Genomic DNA, 21,273 nt, shown 5'->3' on the forward strand with positions numbered 1-21,273 from the left:
TGTTGAAGAGGCCTTTCTTTTTTAATTTTATTTATTATTTTTATTTTATGTGTATAAGCGTATTGCCTGCATGTAGGTAAGTGCACCTGTGTTGTGCAATGCCCCCGGAGGTCAGAAGAGGCTGTCAGATCCCCTGGAACTGGAGTTACGGACAGTTGTTAGCTGCCATGTGGGTGCTAGGATTCGAACCTGGGTCTTCTGCAAGAACTGCCAGTGTTCTTAACCGCTGAGCCATCTATCTCTCCAGCCCCGAAGAAGCCTTTCTAAACATCTCACAAAAGCAGAGCCCTTGGGCCAAGGATGTAGCTCAGTTGGCAGAGTTTGCCTAGCATGCACAAGGGCGTGGGTTTGAGCCCCAGTATCACAGCTTTAACTAGATAAGACTGTTTACGGACTGAGCCATGAAGAGAGGGAGGAGACAGGCTTACGGCAGCTGGCACACCGGGGTCACCTTGGGCCTCCGTCTCTTGCCGATAGCCCAGTGCTAGCCTGGGAAGTTGTAGAAAACAGGCTGTTCTTGGCTTATGGTTCAGTTGAAGGACAAGGGCTACATCTGGCGTGTTTGCAGGCAGAGTTCCCAGGTGAGAACCAGGAGTGAATGCAGCCTAGCCAAGCCGGTTTTTATCTATAACAGCCACAAATCGCCCCCTTCGGACAGAGTCCAAATCCTCTTCTTAGAGGCCCCACTTGGTGCCTCCTCCAATCTAGTGGGACAGACACTCATTTCCAGGAGAGTCTGGGAGACTCAGGTGTGTAGATGAGGTTCCTAGGCCAGAGAGACGCTAGGGAAAACCTAGGGAGTGCCATAGGAAAGGCCTGGAGCTTTGGCCAAGTGGGACCAGAGGGACACCAGGCCCCCTGACCGTCAGGGTCTCAATCCAGACCCCTTCATCAGTCCGCTACTTGACCTTCACTCCAAGGCAGCCACTCCGGAGGTGTGCACATGGCAGATTGTGTTAGAAATGTCAGACTTGGGCTGGAGAGACGGCTCCGTGGTTAAGAACACCTGCTGCTCTCTTAGAGGACCCCAGTTCAGTTCGCAGAACTCATGTCAGACAGGCAGCAACTGCCTAAAACTCCAGTTCCAGGGAATCCGACACCCTCTTCTGACCTCCTCGGGCACTGCATAACACAGGTACACCTACCTACATGCAAGCAATACACTCATCCATATAAAATAATAAAATATTTTTAAAAGCTAACTTGTGGCTAGGCGCAATAGCTCAGCTGGTAAAATGCTAAGTCATGTGAGTATGAGGACCTGAGTTTGATTCCCACCACTCAAGTATAAAGCTGGGCATGGTGGGCCCCTCTTGTAATCCCAGGGGTTGGGAGGCAGACACAGGTAGAGTCCTGGGACTTGCTTGCCAGCAAGCCTAGATTAATTAATTAGCAAGTTACATGCCAGCGAGATGGTCTGCCTCAAAAAACAAGGTGGAAGGCTCCTGAGCAATAACATCTGAGGCTAACTTGCACCAACGAACCTACACACACACACACACACACTCACTCACACACTCACACACTCACTCACACACACACACACACTCACTCACACACTCACTCACACTCATACTCACTCACACACACACTCACTCACACTCACTCACACACACACACACACACACACTCACACTCACTCACACACACACTCACTCACACTCACTCACACACACACACACTCACTCACACACACACACACACTCACACACACACACACACACACACACACACACACTCACTCACACACTCACTCACACACACACACACACACTCACTCACACACTCACTCACACTCACACTCACACACACACACTCACACACACACACACACACTCACACACACACACACTCACTCACACTCTCACACACACACTCACTCACACACACACTCACACACACATACACACACACTCACACTCACACACACTCACACACACACACACACACACACACACACACACCTCATGAATGCATGCATCCTCAGAGTAGATCCCAAGCTGTCCACTGACTTCTGCCCCCAACTCCCGGTGTGGCCCAGCCTTACTCCCACAGCTGCTTTGACGCTCCCACATCACTCCAACCTCAGCTCATCCTGCCTCCCTCTGGACATCCCTGCTCACCTGCCCCACACACCAGTTATGCATTCTGATTCCCAGCACAGGGAAGCCCATATCTGCAAGCCAGATGCTCTCTGCCAGCCCCTGTCATTCATGACACAAATATCTCCTTCCTGGGCATGGGATCCTTAGGGGCAGGATGTAGGCTCTGTGTCCCCACCTGAGTGCCCTCAGCACCATCCATGACAGCCACCAGGCCCTACCTTGGCATGATGTGGGATGGGTGTCCCGTTGTACTGGCCAGTGTCCTCTTCCTCCTCACCCACAGCCCTGCCCAGAGGCTCCCACGGAGGACCCATGCCTCTGCAGAGCTGTATTTGGTTTCCTGTTGTCTCTCTGCCGATTTGTGGTGCAGAAAAGTTAGTGTGCAGCGTGGAGGCGAGGTGGGCCACGCGAGGTGGCTCCTGGCATTCACCAGTGTCTGGGCCCCGCCCTCCCCACCCTCCCTGTAGGCCTGCGCAGAGATCGACACTATCACCATGCAGAAGAAGCACATCCTGCAACAGTGGTCCACCAGCCTGGTGGGCATGAAGCACCGGGATGAGGCACACAGGACAGTGCTGGATGCACTCAGGTACCACCCAGAGATGGGGCTGCCCAGGGTGATGGGTGGGTGGGGTATGCATGGAGAGAGGAGGCAACCATCAAGACCCCTCCATGTGGGGACATAGGGGGCCTGAAGCCAACTGCCATTCCAAGGCCCCTTGCTCTGGCCTTCCTCCAGTCACTGCCCCTGGATTGGGAAAGGCCAAGCCCTCAGCTCAGCTTTCCAGGCAGGATAACAGAGAGAGAAAGAGAAAGGGGGCATTTGTCTGTGGGAGATAGCTGTGTCCCTTTGATCAGCAATTTGACCACCTGAACATGAAACCACAGCCCTTCCCCAATTGCTCTGGATTGTTCTGCCCAAGGACTGACTTCCAGACAAAACAAAATCATGTCTTAACTCCCAGCAAAAGGGAAGGGAGGTGAGGTGGGGCTTGGGCCAGAAGTTGGAGACGTTGGAGAAGTTGGTTCTTAGGCGTTGATGCCCAGAACCAGCCAGGGTCTGAGAATTTGGTTCTGAAGGTGGCTTGTGGCTGGTGGCCTAGTCCTCTGCACCTTGGCATCTCCAGAGGCTGGGGCTGTAAAGGAACGAACCACTTCTGCTGGATTGCTAGGTGCTGGTCCTAACAGTAAGCGGAGGCTTCTTTCTTTGTCCTGCGATCTACAAAGAAGAAAAGGAGGGGAGGGGTTAAGAGCATCCGCTGCTCTTCCAAAGGATCCGAGTTTGTCCCCAGCACCCACATCAGGCAGCTCACAACCACCTTTAAGTCCAGCCCCAGGGGAATCCGATTCCCTCTCTGGCCTCCTCTGGCACCCATACATGTGCACATACACGCACATAGGCACATAAAATAATTTTTTAAATCTTTAAAAAGCTGGGCATGGTGGTGCACGCCTTTAATCCCAGCACTTGGGAGGCAGAGGCAGGTGAATGTCTGTGAGTTCAAGGCCAGCCTGGTCTGCATAATGAGTTCCAGGACAGCTGGGGCTACAGGGAGACCCTGTCTCAAAAAGACCAAAAAAAAAAAAAAAAATCCATTCCCTTTGTTTCCTTTAGTCAACAGTACAAAACCAAAGGCAGCTTTGTGGAACTGCCCTGGGAAGTTACGAACAACGACAGTTTTCCCTTTAACTAGACAGGCAGGGCAGCAGGGCCAGCTGGGGACACGCGCATCCTTGTTCTCCTGTCCTCCTGTAGCCTGATAGCTGGTCCCCTGTGCCCTCAGACTCAAGGCAACAGAGGGCCGGGCTGACTGCTCCTGTGAGCCCAAAGCTGGTGTTTCACACCTGGTCCCGGAACCACATGTTGACCTTGAATAGGTCAAGGCAAGGCTCTCCCCAAGACTGATGGCCTGAGTCTTCTGTGAGGTCCCGTGGTCCCCTAGGTGAAGGTGACACCTCTATCCAGCTCCCTTGCACCTCCAGGATTCCATGTGTCCTCTGCAAGCTGTCCCCGTCCTTCCTCCCCTGATCATCCTTACTTGGCTTGGCCATACCCTTCTTGTCTCTTTTGGAAATTTAATTTTCTAGAAAAATAACACAGTATCCTGGTTAAAAACATTGTAAAGTTGCAGGGCTGGAGAGACTGCTCAGCAGTTAAGAACACTGGTTGTTCTTGCAGAAGACCCGGGTTCAAATCGCAGCACCCACACAGCAGCTAACAACTGTCCGTAACTCCAGTCCCAGGGGATCCGACAGCCTCTTCTGTCCTCCGCGGGCATTGCGCCACACAGGTGCACTTACCTACACGCAAGCAATACACACATACACATAAAATAAAAATAATAAATATTTTTTTAAAAAAAACATTGTAAAGTTGCATGCAGTGAGGTGTCCTCCTCCCCACCCTGTGGCCCCCAGCATTCTCCCCACAGCAGAGCCCCGGGTGTCCTGGGCCTCCCACCCTAGCTGTCAATGGAATTCCCTGAAGCACAGATGTACATGTGTCTTAAAAAACGAAACAATAAACAAAATCACGTGAGCCTGACAGGGCGCTGTGAGGGCTGCCCACCGTGGCTACCGAACTGCATAGGCCACATCCAGAAAGCTTTAAAGGAAATTTGGCCAGGCTTGGTGGCACATACCTGTAATCTCAGCACTCCAGAAGCTAAGGCAGGGGGATTGACTTGAGTTTGAGGCCAGCCTGGACTATACTGTAAGAACCTATCTCAAAAAATAAAAAGAGGGACTGGAGAGCTGGCTCAGCAGTTAAGAGCACTGGCTGTGGGCTGGAGAGCTGGCTCAGCAGTTAAGAGCACTGGCTGTGTGCTGGAGAGCTGGCTCAGCGGTTAAGAGCACTGGCTGTGGGCTGGAGAGATGGCTCAGTGGTTAAGAGCACTGGCTGTGGGCTGGAGAGCTGGCTCAGCAGTTAAGGGCACTGGCTGCTTTGCAGAGGACCAGGGTTTTGTTTCCAGCACTCATATGGCAGCTAACAAACATTGGTAATTCCAGTTCCAGGGGATCCAATGCCCTCTTCGGACCTCTACAGGCACTGCACAACACAGGTGCATTTACCTACATGCAGGCAAAACTCTCATATACATAAAATTAAAACAAGTAAATAAATAAATTTTTTTAAGAAGCACTGGTTTCTTGCAGAGGATGAGAGCTCAGTTCCGAGCACCCACATGGTAGCTAACCCACATGTGACTCCAGCTCCAGGGTGACTGATGCCCTCTTCTGACTCCCAAGGGCACTGCATGCTCACTGTGCATTTACATACATGCAGGTAAAACACATACACATAAAATAAAAATAAAATCTGGCTGGGTATGGTGGCACACACCTTTAGTCCCAGCACTCAGGAGGCAGAGGCAGGTGGATCTCCAAATTTGTGGCCAGTCTGGTCTACATAGTGAGTTCTAGGCTAGCCGGGGCTATATCGTGAGACCCTTTCTCAAATAGAAATAAATAAGTAAATAATAACATCTGAAAATAAGACTTGGCTCCTGGATGATTCATGTGTGTGTGTGGAATTCATTCAGTGAGAGTCTTCGAGTGGGACACAGCTGTGGTCCTCTAGTGTCCAGCCCATGACCAGCTTTGCTGCCTTGATTTCCTCAGGGAATGTGAGCATCAGGTGAAGTCCATAGACGTCGAGATCAAGGCCTACAAGAAGTCCATCATGAAGGAGGAGGAGAAGAACGAGTCTCTGGCCCGCCTCCTGAGCCGTTCAGAGACCGAATCCACGCTGGTGCAGAAACTGACCACCCAGTGCCTGAGCAAGCAGGAGGCCCTGCAGAGAGAGTTCAGCACCTGCCAGCTGGCCCTGCAGGACACTGAGGAAATGCTGACCAAGGGCCAGCTGGTGCGGCGCAGTCCCCCACCCCCAGCCAGCCCTCTTGGAGACACCCCACGAGCACGGCCTCCCCTCGGCTTTTCCTTTGCAGGAGCACTCAGCCATGCTCAGTGAACTGCAGGCCACCCGCCAGGCCATCTACCAGGAGCAGAAGCTACGGCAAAAGATGGACGCCTCCATCCTGGACAAGCTGCAGGAGCACGTGACCTCCAGCAAGATGACCAAGTATTTCCACCAACTCCTGCGGAAGCTGCAGAAAGAAAACACCAATCTAGTATGTGGCTCCCCACCCAGAGATGGCAGAGGGGTCCAGGGCTGGGATCAGAGGTGGCCAGCAGCATTCTGTGAGCAAAGGGCTCTCGGGGAACACCTCAGTTTACCTTGTTTCTAACTGTCAAAGCTATACCTTTATACAATTTATTATTTTTATTTTATGTGTTTGAGTGTATTGCTTGCATGCGTGTAAGTGCACCCATGTTGCGCGATACCCACAAAGGTCAGAAGAGGGCATCGGATCCCCTGGAACTGGAGTCTCACTAAATTCCCTGGGCTAGCCTTGAACTTGTGATCTTCATGTGGTAGCCTCTTGAGAAGACAGGATGACTGGCCTGGGCCGCCAGACCCCGTAACACTACCTTATTGCTGAATACCTGAAGTTACAGGCTGGGGGTGCACCTCAGGGTAGGGCTTGCATGAGGCCTTCGGTTCAATCCCCAGCACCACAGAGCAGGGGAAGCGGAGAGAACGTAGGAAGACATGGGAAAGATAAGACAGTAGACCCACATTTTAAAATTCTGCTGATTTTCCTTCTGCACTCGTGCCTGCACACATACACACACACACACACACACACTGCTGATTCACACACTCACAAACATCCACACGCCTCTTGTCAAACATCTGGTTTTAGGCCCGTTCAAATCCACTTTTATTAGTTCCGAACTGTGACACAGGAAGGTGCGCAGACTGTGCGGGGCTCAGCAGATTCTCCTCTGTAGTTTGTTTTACTTGACGGACAGCTTCCAACAACCTCAGCCTTCACTTCTGCATCGCGCTCTCACCACAGGCACATCCCTGTTATGTAAGAGAATTAGATTCTCAGGCTGCTTCTAGGTTTTCAGTATTTTGAGCAGCTCGGTACACATGCCTTTCTCGGCAAATCTCTGTCTACACTCGGGATGAGCTGCTGAGCCCGCAGTTCCGGGTAGAAGAGGGTGTGAGCATCGTCAGCCAATCACCAGGCTGTCTGAGCTCCCGGGAGAGGCTGGCTTGCCCTGGGGGCCTGCAGTGTGCTGTTGACCTCCAAGGTCACCTAGAGCTTATTCAAGGGCCTTGCTTTCCCTTAGCTGTAGGGGACCCTTTGTGTCTTTGGAATAGCAATTTATTGCTTGAATTTTTCTCTTTTTATTTATTTGTTGTTGTTGTTTGTTTTTGCTTTTTGAAACCGTGTCCTAGAATTCACTGTGTAACACATGGTGGCATCAAACCCACATTGATCTACATGCTTTCCCCCCACACACACGTGTTGGGACTACAGGCGTAAGCACACTTCCCTCGGTTTTTGCTTCTTTGCATGGTATCATCCTGCTGGAATCTCTGCCTTGGGTGGGCCCTGGGAAGGACACCCCCCCGAGACTGCTGCAGCCTATTCCAGGCTAAAGACACATCCCAGATACTCTGCCATCCTGTCCCCATGCCGACACCCCCCCCCACACCTACCCCCATAGTCTTGGGAGACTTAGGTCCAGTCCTGTTCTCTGTCAGCTGTTGACAGCACCAGCCAGCGTGGATGCCCCTTGGATGTTCAATTACACCTGTGTGACCCCAGCCCAGGCTTTCTGGTTCCATCATTCTGAGGGTTGAGACATGGGGCTGGGCATAGGGTTCCGATCTTAGATAGAGGTGTGTCTGCAGTTAAGACCCAAGTCCAGCTCTCTTGCGACCCTGGGCCTCTACCCTCCATCTGTGAGGGGCCTCAGGCTTGGCCCCTGGCCCGGCAGCTTAGCTGTCCTTTTTGTCAACTTAAAGGTGCCAGGAGATTGGACCTGCCCGGCTGTCAGCCACCGAGGTGGCTGGTTATCATGCCAAGAGTAGGCAGGCCTGTTGTTACTGGGCCTCCTGAGGACAAGCTGTCCACCTGGTCAAGGAACCTCAACATCCCACCCCACACACAGCCTGGCAGGAGGGCAGCTAGCTCCTGACTTGACTGTACCAAGGAGAGAAACCAGCTAACATGTTGCCCAGCTGGGACTCCTTGGAATGCCCAGGCTGACTGGAAGAGTTCCCACAAGTCCTTTCCCTGGGAATAGGGCAGGAAGCCAAAGAAGGTGGTTCCAGATGCTTTTGAGAAGCTAAGGACCATGATGGGAGTAAAGTAGCCTGCCTGGGCCATTGCTGAACAACTGAGATCTGTCCCTAGGTCTGATGCCACCAGTCACCACCCTGCTTCTTCCTGGGCAGCACCAGGTCAACTACTGCCTCTTCCCAGCAGAGGGCAATGAAGAGTCTTAGACCAGGGGATGGAGAGATGGCTCAGGGGTTAAGCACTGGCTGCTCTTGCAGAGGACCCGGGTCCAATTCCCAACACCCACATGGTGGCTAATAACCATCTGTAACTCCAGTTCCAGGGTAATTCGGTGCCCTCTTCTGACCTCCGCAGGTACACGACCTGGGTGCACTTATTTACATACATTCAGGCGATACACTCATACACATAAAATAAAAATAAGCGAGTCTTAGATCAACACATCTGTCTCTTCCCATGGTTGTCCAAAGGATGGGAGTAGAACCCTTGAAAGGGGATGCTGGATGCTCAGGAGCCCTGGGTTCTGGTGGCAGGTGGGGTGGGGTGGGGTGGGGCAGCGGCCCATCGAGGAAGAAGAGCCAGCACGGTGGTTGTGGTTCTCTTCGGAGTTGAGGTGCGGAGGGAGGCAGGGCTCGGTGCAAAACTGGGTAATAAGTGCAGTGATGGTGCAGAGTTGAGGCAGGCCGAGCTGCTCTCCGCAGGAGCGTAGACAGCCAAGGAGCGGAGAGAGACAGCGTATTCTGGCTGCCCACACTGAGAGAAGGGACATATCATAGTCTGAAAGGGGCAGCTAACAACCATCTGTAACTTCAGATCCAGGGGAATCTGAAACCTTCTTCTGACCTCTGTGGGCTTTGCACGACAGGTGTGCAGTTACATACAGGTAGGTAATACACTCGTACACATAAAAATCATAAATAAAATAGATTTTTTAATTTTAAAAAATTTAATTACAAAAGAGGGGGGCTGGAGAGATGGCTCAGGGGTTAAGAGCACTGGCTGCTCTTGAAGACGACCCAGGTTTGAACCCCAGAACCACATGGCAGCTAACAACTGTTCATAACTCCAATTCCAGGGGGTCTAATGCCCTCTTCTGACCTCTGTAGGCATTGCACAACACAGGTGGACTCACGTGCATGTAGGCAATACACTCATACACATAAAATAAAAATAATAATTTTTTAATTACATAAGAATATGAGACATGGTCCATCAGACAAAAAAGTAGAATGTGGTCCCACCTCTGTTCACTTGGAGGGCACAAGAGGGTATGTGCGAAACACTGGAAGAAGGGCCGGAAAGATGGCTTAGCAGCACAGAACCCGTATTTGGTTTCACATGCAGCTGACAGCCATGCAGAACCCCAGCCCCAGGGGTTCCAGTACCTCTTCTGGCCTCCACGGGCATTTCAGGGCACAGGTCGGGCATTTCAGGGCACAGGTGCTCTCACACACAGGCAGGCAAAGTACTCACACACATAAAATAAAAATAAATCTTGCCGGGCATGGTGGCGCATGCCTGTAGTCCCAGCACTTGGGAGGCAGAGGCAGGCGGATCTCTGTGAGTTCAAGGCCAGCCTGGTCTACATAGTGAGTTCCAGGACAGCTGGGGCTACAGGGAGACCCTGCTTCAAACAAACAAACTAACTAACAAACCAGCTGCAATGAGAAAAAAATAAAAAATAAAAAATAAATAAAAAAAATAAATCTTAAAAATTTAGTAATAATAAAACACTAAAAGACAAGATTCTTGGTGGTTCCAGTGGCTAGCTTTGTGACAGAATTACCCATAATTCAACACTTTCTCCTCTGTTGATGTTATGCTTGCTTAGGAAAAAGTCTCAGTTCCTCTTTCTCTTCCTCTCCTTCCTTCCTTCGTCCCTCCCTCCCTCCCTCTCTCCCTCCCTTCCTTCATTTCCTCTTTCCTTGAGATAGGGCTCCATGTAGCCCAAGCTGACTTCAAACTCATTATGTAGCCCAGGCTGCCCTTGAAATCAAGATCCTCCTGCCTCAACCTCCCAAGTGCTCAGATTACAGACATCTGTCACCATAAGCAGCTTAACTTTCCATCAGGGCCCAGAGAGCAGGCCCCTAGTGTGTCCTCGAGATGCAGGGCCAGTCAGCTGCTTCCTGATTGTACCCGGGATCTCTCCAGATTACTTCTAGAATGTGAAGGAAACAGCTGTCCAGCTCACTCGTGGCCAAAACCACTCACACGCGTCCCTTTCATGCCCCCAGATGACTCATCTTTCGAAAACTGACGGTGACATTGCCCAGGCCACCCTGGACATCACCAACACCCATTGCAAGGTGGAGATGCATCAGACGACACTGACTGAGCTGGACAAGGAGGTGAAGAGGATCAACGAACTCATCACCAACAGTGAGAGCGAGATCGCGCGCCGCACCATCCTTATCGAGAAGAAGCAGGGTCTCATCAACTTCTTCAACAAGCAGCTGGAACAGATGGTGTCCGAGCTGGGGGTGAGGCACCGACCTGGGCTTTGAGCTGTGGCCTGGGGGCTCACAGACAGCAGGCGCCCCTCTTTCCCTCCCCACTGCACAGGTGGAGTGGCTCTGTACAGTGCCCCAGGCTGTGGTGCAGCCAGGGCACGATTTTCTGCTTAGGACAAGAAAGGAAAGGGTGCGGGCCAGGCTGGCTGACGTAGCCGCTCATCCACTTTTATACTCAGGAAGGAGCCACTGTGGTAGCTAAAGGTGGGCTAGGTCCCCCAAGATGCTGTTCACAGCTACTACATCTTTCTCATCTGGCACAAAGTCATCTTTTAATTTTTGTTGTTGCTGTTGTTACCTGGTTTTGTTCTGTGGGATAGGGTCTTGCTATGTAGCCCAGGGAAGGCCCAGAACTTGAGATCCTCCTGCCTTAGCCTCCTCAGTGCTGTGGGCCACCAAGCCAGGCTTCTTAATAGCCTGTGGACCATCCAGACAGACAAGTGAGGGGTTGGACTTGACTCACTGACCACTACACTAGGCCAAAAGGGCCAATGAATTGAAGGGCTCAATGTCCTACCTCCCCCCGCCCCAGTCATCTGTATCCTAAGGACCCACTGTGGGCTTCAGGTCCTCAAATAGATGAGCATTGGGGGCCAAGCTGTGAGGGAGGCCACGATGCTGGAGAGGCCCTAGGATTTGATGGTCTACCATCAGAGGGCAATGTGCAAAGCCCCTTTGCGGGGGGAGGGGGGTGTCAAAGCTGTACCCATAAGGACCTGGGACTTTCAAGCCAGTGAGGAGATGAAGGGTCCTAGCCCTCCTGAGAACTCGCTGAACCCCTCTGAGTAAATGCCTTGAATTTGTGATTCTCTGCAGCCCCTCACACACACACACACATTAAAAAGTAAACTGTTGGGGGCTGGGAAGATAGGGCAATCAGTAAAGAACTTGCTCTACAAGCATGGGGTCTGACTTTGATCCCCAGCATCCATATACAAATCCAGTGCATACCTGCAACCCCAGCGCTCAGGAGGTGGAGACTGGGGGATCCCTGTGGCCTGTTGGCCACTCAGACCAGCCAAATCAGTGAGCTCCAGGTTTAGTGAGAGGCCCTGACTGAAAAAATAAGACAGAGCGCATCAGAGGAAGGCACTCAACATTGAACTCTGGCCTTTGCACTCCCAAACGTGCACACGCTCCCCCACACTGATACACGTATAACAATAACAATGAAAGGAGGTGGCGAATCCCCAGGTTCGTGATGCATTATTGTTTAATGTATATTTTTATTGAGTTTTTGTGCATTTCTTGTGATAGATCTTAATCAAATTTAGGCCACCTCCCCCATCTGCACTGCCCAAAGCCCCCCCACCAGATTTCATGCATTCTGTCACAGATGTGACATCAGCTTAAAGAACATCAGCTCTCCCTCACTCCACAGTTATCAGTTGCCAGTAGCTCCTTGGCTAAGGTTGGGACCTGCTCCTTTCCCCAGTTCTGTGCTGGGTGTTTGTCTGACTTGGCATGAGTCTTGCACATGCTGTCACCATTGTTGCAAGTTCATATGAGCAAGTTCCCAGAGGCCAGAAACACTCTGTTTCCTTATGTTCACACTTGTACTGCCCAAAGCCCCCCCACCAGATTTCATGCATTCTGTCACAGATGTTAAGGCCTATCCAATCAAGCATGTGTACCTAGATGCCCCTCGGTGCATGTTCATCCGCTGGAGTCCAGTCAGCGAATCTAGAGTCACTCCCTTAAAGAACATCAGCTCTCCCTCACTCCACAGTTATCAGTTGCCAATAGTTCCTTGGCTAAGGTTGGGACCTGCTCATTTCCCCAGTTCTATGCTGGGTTTTTGTCTGACTCAGCATGAGTCTTGCACATGCTGTCACCATTGTTGCAAGTTTATATGAGCAAGTTCCCAGAGGCCAGAAACACTCTGTTTCCTTATGTTCACACATGAACCCCGCTCTTACAGTCTTTCCACCCCCTCTTCTGCAGTGGTCCCTGAGCCATGGTGGGTGAGGTTTAATGTAGGAGTCCTATCCAGGGACATGCACTCTGGTCTCTTATTCTCTACGCCTTGGCCAGCTGTGGCCTTCTGTGTACGTCGCACTCTGTTGTATGAGAAAGCTTTGATGGTGAGAGTTGATGTTGTATTAGGTTATTTTTTAAAATATTTTATTATTTTTATTTTATGGTATGTGAGCACACCTGTGTCATGCAATGCCAGAGAGGAGGGCTTTGGATTCCCCTCAAACTGGAGTTAAGGACAGTTCGTAGCCACCATGTGGGTTCTGGGAATTGAACCCGGGTCCTCTGCAAGAGCAGTCAGTGCTCTTAACCGCTGAGCCATCTCTCCAGCCCCAGGATGTATTAGTTTTTTCTCTACCCCCTGTTCTGCTATATTGCATGAGCCTTAGGTGTGGACAGTCCACTGTAGATGTGTCACTTAGGCCTGCGCATCTCTCAGACATATATTCTCTGTGTCTGACCAGTTGTGGAACCCTGTAGTAGCCTCCGTCTGTTGCAAAACGAAGCTTCTCTGATGAGTGGTGTACGGTATACGTGTCAGGCTTGTAGGCAGGTCTTTCTACTAACACACGGCATTCTAATATTCCTCCAGGGCGAAGAGGCCGGGCCCCTGGAGCTGGAGATCAAAAGGCTGACAAAGCTAGCTCAGGAGCAGGACACTGAAGTGACCCAGGCACAGACGACCTGGCTGCGCCTACAGCAGGAGCTGGTCCAGGCCACCGGGGAGCGCGAGGAGCAGCTGGTGTCCCTGGACCAGCTCAAGAAGGAGGTTCACATCTTAGAGCAGAAGAAGCTACGCATAGAGAGTAAGTCTCCACAGCCAGAGGCTCCCAAAGGGCTATTTGCCTCCGGCAGGGGGGCGGGTAGGGGCTTGCTTCCTGGTTCCCACCCCCGCCACCACCCCAGACTTAAAAGCAAGCCACAGAAATCCAGGCCTGTTGCCACACACCTGTAATCCCAGTTCTTAGGACGCTGGGGCAGGATCACTGCAAGTTTGAAGGCTGGCTTGTGCTACACAGCAAGTGCCAAGCCAGCCAGGCTTGTCTCAAAACAAACCAACAAACAGAAACCCGAAAGCCACAAGAATGCCTAAGTCACCTAGTTTGTCAGTGTGGACCTCGACGGGTGTTGGCTCTAGTCGTGGAGCAGAGGGTGGGGGAATTGGCTACATTTGTCTGAGTTTCCAGAACACAGAGCCCCTTTGAGAGAGGAGCGTAGTGTTTCCACCCCCACAGAGCTGAGGGGCATAAATGTGAGGACGTCTAGAGCAGTGGGTCCCTCTGGGCCCTCTCTGCATTCAGGTGAGATGACTTCCCAGCATCCCCTTCAGCTGGTGGGATTCATCTTAAGCCCCAAGAACCTGCCAGAGTGCCAGGGTGTCCTTCCTGGGCCGCCACTTCTATCCTTGCTGAGACAACCTGGGTCCCACGGGGTCCTAGGGAGAAGAGCAAGGTGGGTCAAACCTCACCTGGAAACGCTGCTCTGGGGTCTGGGGCTACTCTGCCCGGCCACTTCTTCCCTGAGGGTCCATTGCATTCCTGTTCAGCCTTTGGTTACCCAAACCCATCTATTGGAGAATACCAGGTACAGGAGGTGCCAGCAATTGAATGGCAGTGTGGGAAAGCCAGAGCTGGCTAGAATGTGAATCTCAGACTTGTGAGATCTGCTGGGGCAAAGTAGATAGAAGCTTCTAGGGACCCAACCCAGGGAGTCAAGGACGCTGGTGTAGGAAGGGCAGAGGACCTTCAAACAGAAGAGCTGGATGGGTCATCTTGCCTGGCGCCCTCTCCCCATCAAAATGTCAAGAACACCTGTCTTTCTCCTTCTGCCTCGTCCTAAGACCAGGTACTGGTGGCAAAGGGCCTGCTTTTCCCAGGCACCCACAGCATCTGAGCACCATCCACGTCCCAACCTTGCTGGAAGGGAGCCTCACACTCTCTACCCTTCCCTTCACCCTCACCTACCTGGTTTCTGCCTAGCACCCAGGTCCTTGCAGGAGATGTTCCTGGAAAAATCCCAGCCTCCCCTCCACAGAGGGACGTGATTGGGTCAGATGGGGCTGGAAAGGAGCCATGGAGAAAAGCAAAGCAGGTTCCTCCTAGAGGGGTGTGGCTGATGCCTGCTGAGGAGCCCTGGACCCCAGCACTCACGCGCGCGCGCGCACACACACACACACACACACACACACACACGCCTGTTCTCCTGCAGACAAGATCCAGCAGGAAAAGAGTGAGCAAAAGGAGATCCACCGTCACATGAAGGACCTGGGCAACAACCTAATAAAGCTCAATTTGCTGGTGAACAAGAACAAACACAGCTCGGAGGAACTGCAGCAGGACAACCTGGTGGCTGAGTCAGAGTTCGTGCGCTCACTGAAGGTCAGCACACCCCGCCTTCCCAGTGGGGTAATGGCCAGCACGCTCCGGGGCACGCGTGTCATTGAGTTGGTGGCTCCCCTTGAGTCTGAGGTTCTCTCGGGTCTGGTGGTCTCGGGGGTCACAGCCCTGAGCCTCCTCATAGCTCTCCCCCCACAGGATGCAGAGAGGGAAACCATCCAGATGCAGGAGAAGCTGACACAGCTCCGTGAGGAGAAGGCCACCCTCCTCAACAACCTGGTGGAGGCTGAGTAAGTGGGGACTCAGCCATTTGCTGATGCTGAAATCACTGCATCCACCCTGTGTTTAGGGGGAAGGCTACCATGCATTCACCACTGGAGAGTGGCTCTGGAGCCCACCCTTGTGGACCCCAGGAGAACCATGGAGGCCACCATACAGAGCTGTGGTATACCACCACCAGCCAGGCCAGCTACCGCTGGGCATGGTCTGGCTGTCTTGGAGGTAACCCTCATAAAATGTATCTTATTTTTATGAAATGCATAAACCCACACCTAAGCATTCTACACTATGACAAAGCATTCAAAGTAGAAAGGGGGAAATGGGGCTGGGGAGATGGCTCAGCAGGTCAGAGTGCTTGTTGCATAAGCATGAGTTCAAATCCCCGGCACCTATATAAAAAGCCAGGCATGGCCACGTGTGCCTGTAATCCCAGCATGATGGGGCTTGGTGGTCTCACTCCAGGTTCAGTGAGAGACCCTGTCTCAAGGGGATAAAAGACAGAGCAGAACACTCAGAGCCTTCCTCTGGATTCCGTGTAATCCCCCTTCCCCCGTTTTTTGCTTGTTTTATTTCTTTTCAAATTTTATTTTTATTTTATGTGTATGAGTGTTATGCCTGCACCCATAAGTGCACCTGTGTGTGCGATGCCTGAGGAGACCAGAAGAGGGCATAAGATCCCCTGGAACTGGAGTTACAGATGGTTGTTAGCTGCCATGTGGGTGCTGGGAACTGAACCTGGGTCCTCTGCAAGAGCAGCCAGTGCTCTTAAGCCCTGAGCCATCTCTCTTCTCCCTCTTTTTTTTAAAAAAAACTATGGGGATAGAACCCAGGACTTTGCATGCTAGGAAAGTGCTCTACCACTGGACCCCACCCCCAATCCCCAGCTCTCCTCCTTTACAGATACCGCTGTGTAGCTCTGTTTCTTTCTTGTCTTATTTATAGCACAATGGTTCCCTTTGAAGCCCTTTTACATGGTTGTGGCCCTCTTTTCACGGCTATGAACATATATCTAAAAGCCTTTTTACATGGTTGTGGCTGCCTATGAACATATACCTGCTTCTCCCAGGGGAGCAGTTGCTGGTAGGCACTGCACAGATGCACCATGACTGACAGACGTGCTCTGAGGGAAAGGATGGAGAAGAGATCATGCATCCCTTGTGGTTTGACTGGCTCTATGCATTAATTGCCCCCCACACACACGCACAGCAGCTTTGGGGCACATGTTCTCACCATGGAGCAAGTCAGGCTTTTCCTAAGCCAACTTGCGTTACTTATATGTATTTTCTCAGCTGCTAAAGTTACATGTGTGTTTCTGTTCCTGTTACCTCCCTATCTCATCTCTCCCTCTCAAAGATTGATTTCTCTTTTATTAGTATGAGTGGTTGCCTACATGTATGTATGTATGTGTGTATGTGCACCACTTACATTCAGTGCCTGTGGAGGCCAGAAGAGGGCATTGGATCCCCTGGAACTGAATGGTGTAGCCACTGTGTAGGTGCTGAGAACCAAACCTGGGTCCTGTGCAAGAGCAACCAGTGCTCCTCAGCCCTAATCTCTCCCTCTTTTAATTATTCGCTTTCCTTTCCTCTTCTTTTCTCTCTCTCTCTCTCTCTCTCTCTCCTCTCTCACCATGTGCCTAGGTCTGTCCATTTCAAGAGCTGGCAAGCCTTTTTTCTGGTAAGGAACCTAAGTAAAGATTTCTGGCTCCATGTGCATCCCCCTGGGGCTCTGTCACCTAGATCAGATGTTGTGTGAGGCCCTAGGAAAAACTGGCTTTTCCCTCTGACACTGCCTGTCCCACCTCTGAAGGCACCAGATCATGCTTTGGGAGAAAAAAATCCAACTGGCAAAAGAGATGCGTGCTGCGGTGGATTCTGATACTGGGCAGATGGAGATCCGCTCCATGAAAGCTGAGATCCACAGGATGAAGGTCAGAACCCCAGATCTGGTGGCACGGCGTGGCAGGTGTGCTGGGCTTGGCGGGTGTGCTGGCGACCAGTTGGGAACTGTGGGAGTCCTGGAGAGCTCTGCTCCTACAGTGCCCACAAACCTCGCTACAGGTACTCACACCTGACCCACCTCTCACGCCAGGGTCTGACCTCGATGTATGCACACCACCCCACAAAGTGCTGTGTTACTAAGTGCTGCTTTAGTCTTACTCCCAGCAATTAAGGCATTCTGAGCTTTTCAAATGCTGATGGTAACCCTCGTTTCCCAGCCCACTGATGAGACAAATCTCACTGCAGGACAAGAAGAGCCTCAAGTGCACCCTGCTTCAACCCACCTGTGTAGCAAGGCTTCACAACCTTTAAAAGCAATTAAATCACAAGTAGCCGTCAGTTTAAGGTTCACAACCTTAAAGCTAAAGAGAAGAGTTAAAGTGACACCAGACATTTTAAATGCAAAGTCTGGCTGTGAGCTACTCTTTGGATCACATCCATGAGCCACACTGGAGTGTGGCTCGATGGTAAAGCACTTGCCTGACATGTTCAAGGCCCTGAATTGGATCTCTAGTGTGACTGTCAACTTGGCAGGATCTAGAATCACCTAGGAGAATATCTCTGGAATTATCTAGATTAGGTCAGCCTCTGGGCATGTCTGTGAGGGATTATCTTGCTTCGGCTAATTGAGGTGGGAAGATCCACCTTAATTGTGGCTGGCACTATTCTATGGGCTGGAGTTCTAGACTCCATTAAAAAGAAGTGAGCTGAGCAGTAGGGCATTTCCACTCTGCTTCCTGAGTGTTCCAAGTAGCCTCTCTGTTGCTGTGATGAAACACCAACCAACTTGGGGTTGGAGGGCTGGAGAGATGGCTCAGCAGTTAAGAACACTGGCTGTTCTTGCAGAAGACCCAGGTTTGAATCCCAGCACCTACATGGCAGCTAACAGCTGTCTGTAACTCCAATTCCAGGGGATATGATACCCTCTTCTGTCCTCCACAGGTACTGCATGAACATATGCAGGCAATATACTCATACACATAAAATTAAAAAAAAAAACAAAAAACTTGGGAGTAAAGGCTTTACTTGGCTTACACATCCCAATCACAGTTTATCATCAAGGGAAGCCAGGGCCCCAGGAGCACAAGGCAGGAACCTAGAGGCCAGAACTGAGGCAGAGACCATGAAGGAACGCTGCTCACTGGCCAGCTCCCCCTGACTTGCTCAGCTACTTTTTTTATTATTATTTATTTTATATGTATGAGTGTATTGCCTGCATGTGTGTAAGTGCACATGTGTTGTGCAGTGTCCACAGAGGTCAGAGGAGGGCTTCATCAGATCCCCTGGAACTGTGAGTTATGGACAGTTGTTAGCCGCCATGTGGGTGTTGGGAATCAAACCTGGGTCCTCTGCAAGAGCAGCCAGGGCTCTAATCATTGAGCCATCTCTCCAGCCCCTCAGCTACCTTTTATATACAGCCCAGGCCCACCTGCCCAGAGGTGGCACTGCCCGCAATGGGCTGGGCCCTCCCACATCAATTAGCAATCAAGAAAATGCCTCATAGGGAGTGGGAGAGATGGGTCAGCGGTTAAGAACACTGGTTGTTCTTCCAGAGGATGTGGGTTTGAGTCCCAGCAGCCACAAGGTGGCTAACAACCATCTGTACCCTCAGTTCCAGGGGATCTAACACCTTCTTCTGGCTGCTGGGGATATTGCATGTATGTGGTAACTTACATACACGCAGGCAAAACACTCATACACATAAAATAAAAATAATAAATAAAATATCCTTTTTAAAAAAAGAAAGAAAACGCCTCATGAATATGGTAACGGGCCAGTCTGATGGAGGAAACTCCTCAATTGAGGGTCCCTCTTCCCAGATGTCACTAGTTTGTGTCAAGTTGACAAGCTCTAACCAGCACACTGACTGTCTGCTGAGTCCATGTGCCCAGCTAGCCTCCTGCTACCATGCCTTGCCTGCCATGAGGGATGGTATGCCCCAGGAACTGTAAACCAGAACAAACCCCTTCCTCCTTTAAATGATCTCTGTTGCAGCAACAAATAAGTAACCAACACACCCAGCATCCAAAATAAAATTTAAGTAAAGCTAAGCACAAAGATGCATGCCTGTTGTCCCACCACAGCACTCAGGAGGCTGAGGCAGGAAGAGCTCGCGTTTGAGGTCAACCTGGACTATACAGTGAGGCCCTGTCGCAAAAAGCAAAAGGTTCAAAAAAAAAAAAATACTCCATTTAACTGAGTTTTCAAAGCATAGGCAAGCTGGGTATGATGCTGAACACCTGTAATCCCAGCACTTGGGAGGTAGAAGCAGGAGGATTAGGAGTTCAAGGTCACTGGAGAAATGGCTCAGAGGTTAAGAGCACTGGCTGCTTTTGCAGAAAACCTGAGTTTGGTTCCTAGCAACCACATGATGGCAAACGACCGTCTGTAACTCCAGTTCCAGGGGATCTGACGCCCTCTTCTGACCTTCACAGGCATTGCATGATGTATACATTGCAGGCAATATACTCATATACATAAAATAAAAATAATAAAGTATTTTAAAGAGTTCGGGGTAATCTTCAGCTACATAAGGAGTTTGAAACCAGTCTGGGCTACTTGAGACCCTGTCTCAAAAGAAAAGAAGGAGTTGGAGAGATGGCTCAGTGGTTAGGATCACTGACTGAACTTGTAGAAGACCTGGGTTCAGTTCCCAGCTTCTTCATGGCACCATACAACCATTCATAACTCCAGTTCCAGGGGATCTGACTTCCTATTCTGACCTCCATGGGCATTGCATGACATGGGTGCACGTACATACACTCAGGCAAAATATTCATATACATAAAGTTGAAATAAATAAAAATTTTTTTTAAAAAAGAAAAGCACAGAAGTCAGGGGTTTGCTACAGCAAACTAGCTCCCCATCCCTGGGGAGGGGAGAAAGCCTAGGGGCTCCTCCCAATCCTACCCCCAACATCCCTGTGTGTCATGTGGATATGTCAGCCCCACAGGTGTTGGTGGCCTCCCCTGCTCCGATCACACACAGACACACACAGACACACATGCATGCACACATGCATGAGACCATGCTTCAAGTCCCTGTTGGAAGGACTCACGACTGTACATAGTGGGTGAGGCAAGATTTATTATGGAAACCGGCTCAGGTGATCTGGGAGGTTCTGAATTCCTGTTCTCTACTGCAAACAAGAGAACCAAGAAAGGCTGACATCATAGGTCAGCTCCAATCCAAAGACTGCCCAATGCCCTCCGCTCCTAAAACAAAAGACCCACCCACCCCCAACGTTGAGGATCCACTCCTTCAAACGACTGGATGATGCCCCTCCACTGGGGAGTGTGAGTCTTTTTCACTCAGTCTAATTCTTCAAAAGCTGATGTCTTCTAGAAACTTCCTCAAAGATACACCCACAGCTATCTGGGCAGCCCTTAGCCTTTATACATCAAATGGATGAATAAAATTAGCAGTGCTGCGATCTGATCTACCCTCCCCACTTCCTGAAGACTAGATTGCCGTAGATGGGAGTGCCAGGTCAAAGTGTGTAAATTCTCAATTTGTAATGAGGCCTGTCCCGGTTCCCGGTATTTACGCATCACATGACACAGTTCCCGGTGTTTACAGTTCCCGGTGTTTACAGTTCCCGGTATTTACAGTTCCCGGTATTTACAGTTCCGGGTGTTTACAGTTCCCAGTGTTTACAGTTCCAGGTGTTTACAGTTCCCGGTATTTACAGTTCCCGGTATTTACAGTTCCGGGTGTTTACAGTTCCCGGTGTTTACAGTTCCTGGTGTTTACGGTTCCGGGTGTTTACGGTTCCGGGTGTTTACGGTTCCCGATGTTTACGGTTTCGGGTGTTTACGGTTCCGGGTGTTTACGGTTCCGGGTGTTTACGGTTCCCGGTGTTTACGGTTCCGGGTGTTTACGGTTCCCGGTGTTTACAGTTC

At 50.9% G+C, this 21,273-nt stretch overlaps 1 protein-coding gene across 1 annotated transcript in view; it reads left to right on the forward strand.

Annotated features, from left to right (window-relative positions):
* The window catches only part of Ccdc40 (coiled-coil domain containing 40), a gene marked incomplete at its 3' end in the record, with an annotated part of 41,298 nt that extends 23,962 nt beyond the window's left edge, over nucleotides 1-17,336 (forward strand). The window contains exons 10-17 of the mRNA XM_029554354.1: nucleotides 2,573-2,694; nucleotides 5,727-5,970; nucleotides 6,053-6,235; nucleotides 10,504-10,749; nucleotides 13,349-13,562; nucleotides 14,965-15,134; nucleotides 15,291-15,382; nucleotides 17,181-17,336. Of these exons, the coding sequence (XP_029410214.1) occupies nucleotides 2,573-2,694; nucleotides 5,727-5,970; nucleotides 6,053-6,235; nucleotides 10,504-10,749; nucleotides 13,349-13,562; nucleotides 14,965-15,134; nucleotides 15,291-15,382; nucleotides 17,181-17,336 (1,427 nt within the window). The remainder of the gene's footprint in view (nucleotides 1-2,572; nucleotides 2,695-5,726; nucleotides 5,971-6,052; nucleotides 6,236-10,503; nucleotides 10,750-13,348; nucleotides 13,563-14,964; nucleotides 15,135-15,290; nucleotides 15,383-17,180) is intronic.
* Between the last annotated feature and the right edge of the window lie 3,937 nt (nucleotides 17,337-21,273).

This window comes from Nannospalax galili, unplaced genomic scaffold (assembly GCF_000622305.1).
Source record: "Nannospalax galili isolate Female #2095 unplaced genomic scaffold, S.galili_v1.0 scaffold945, whole genome shotgun sequence".
NCBI classification, from domain to species: Eukaryota; Metazoa; Chordata; class Mammalia; order Rodentia; family Spalacidae; genus Nannospalax; species Nannospalax galili.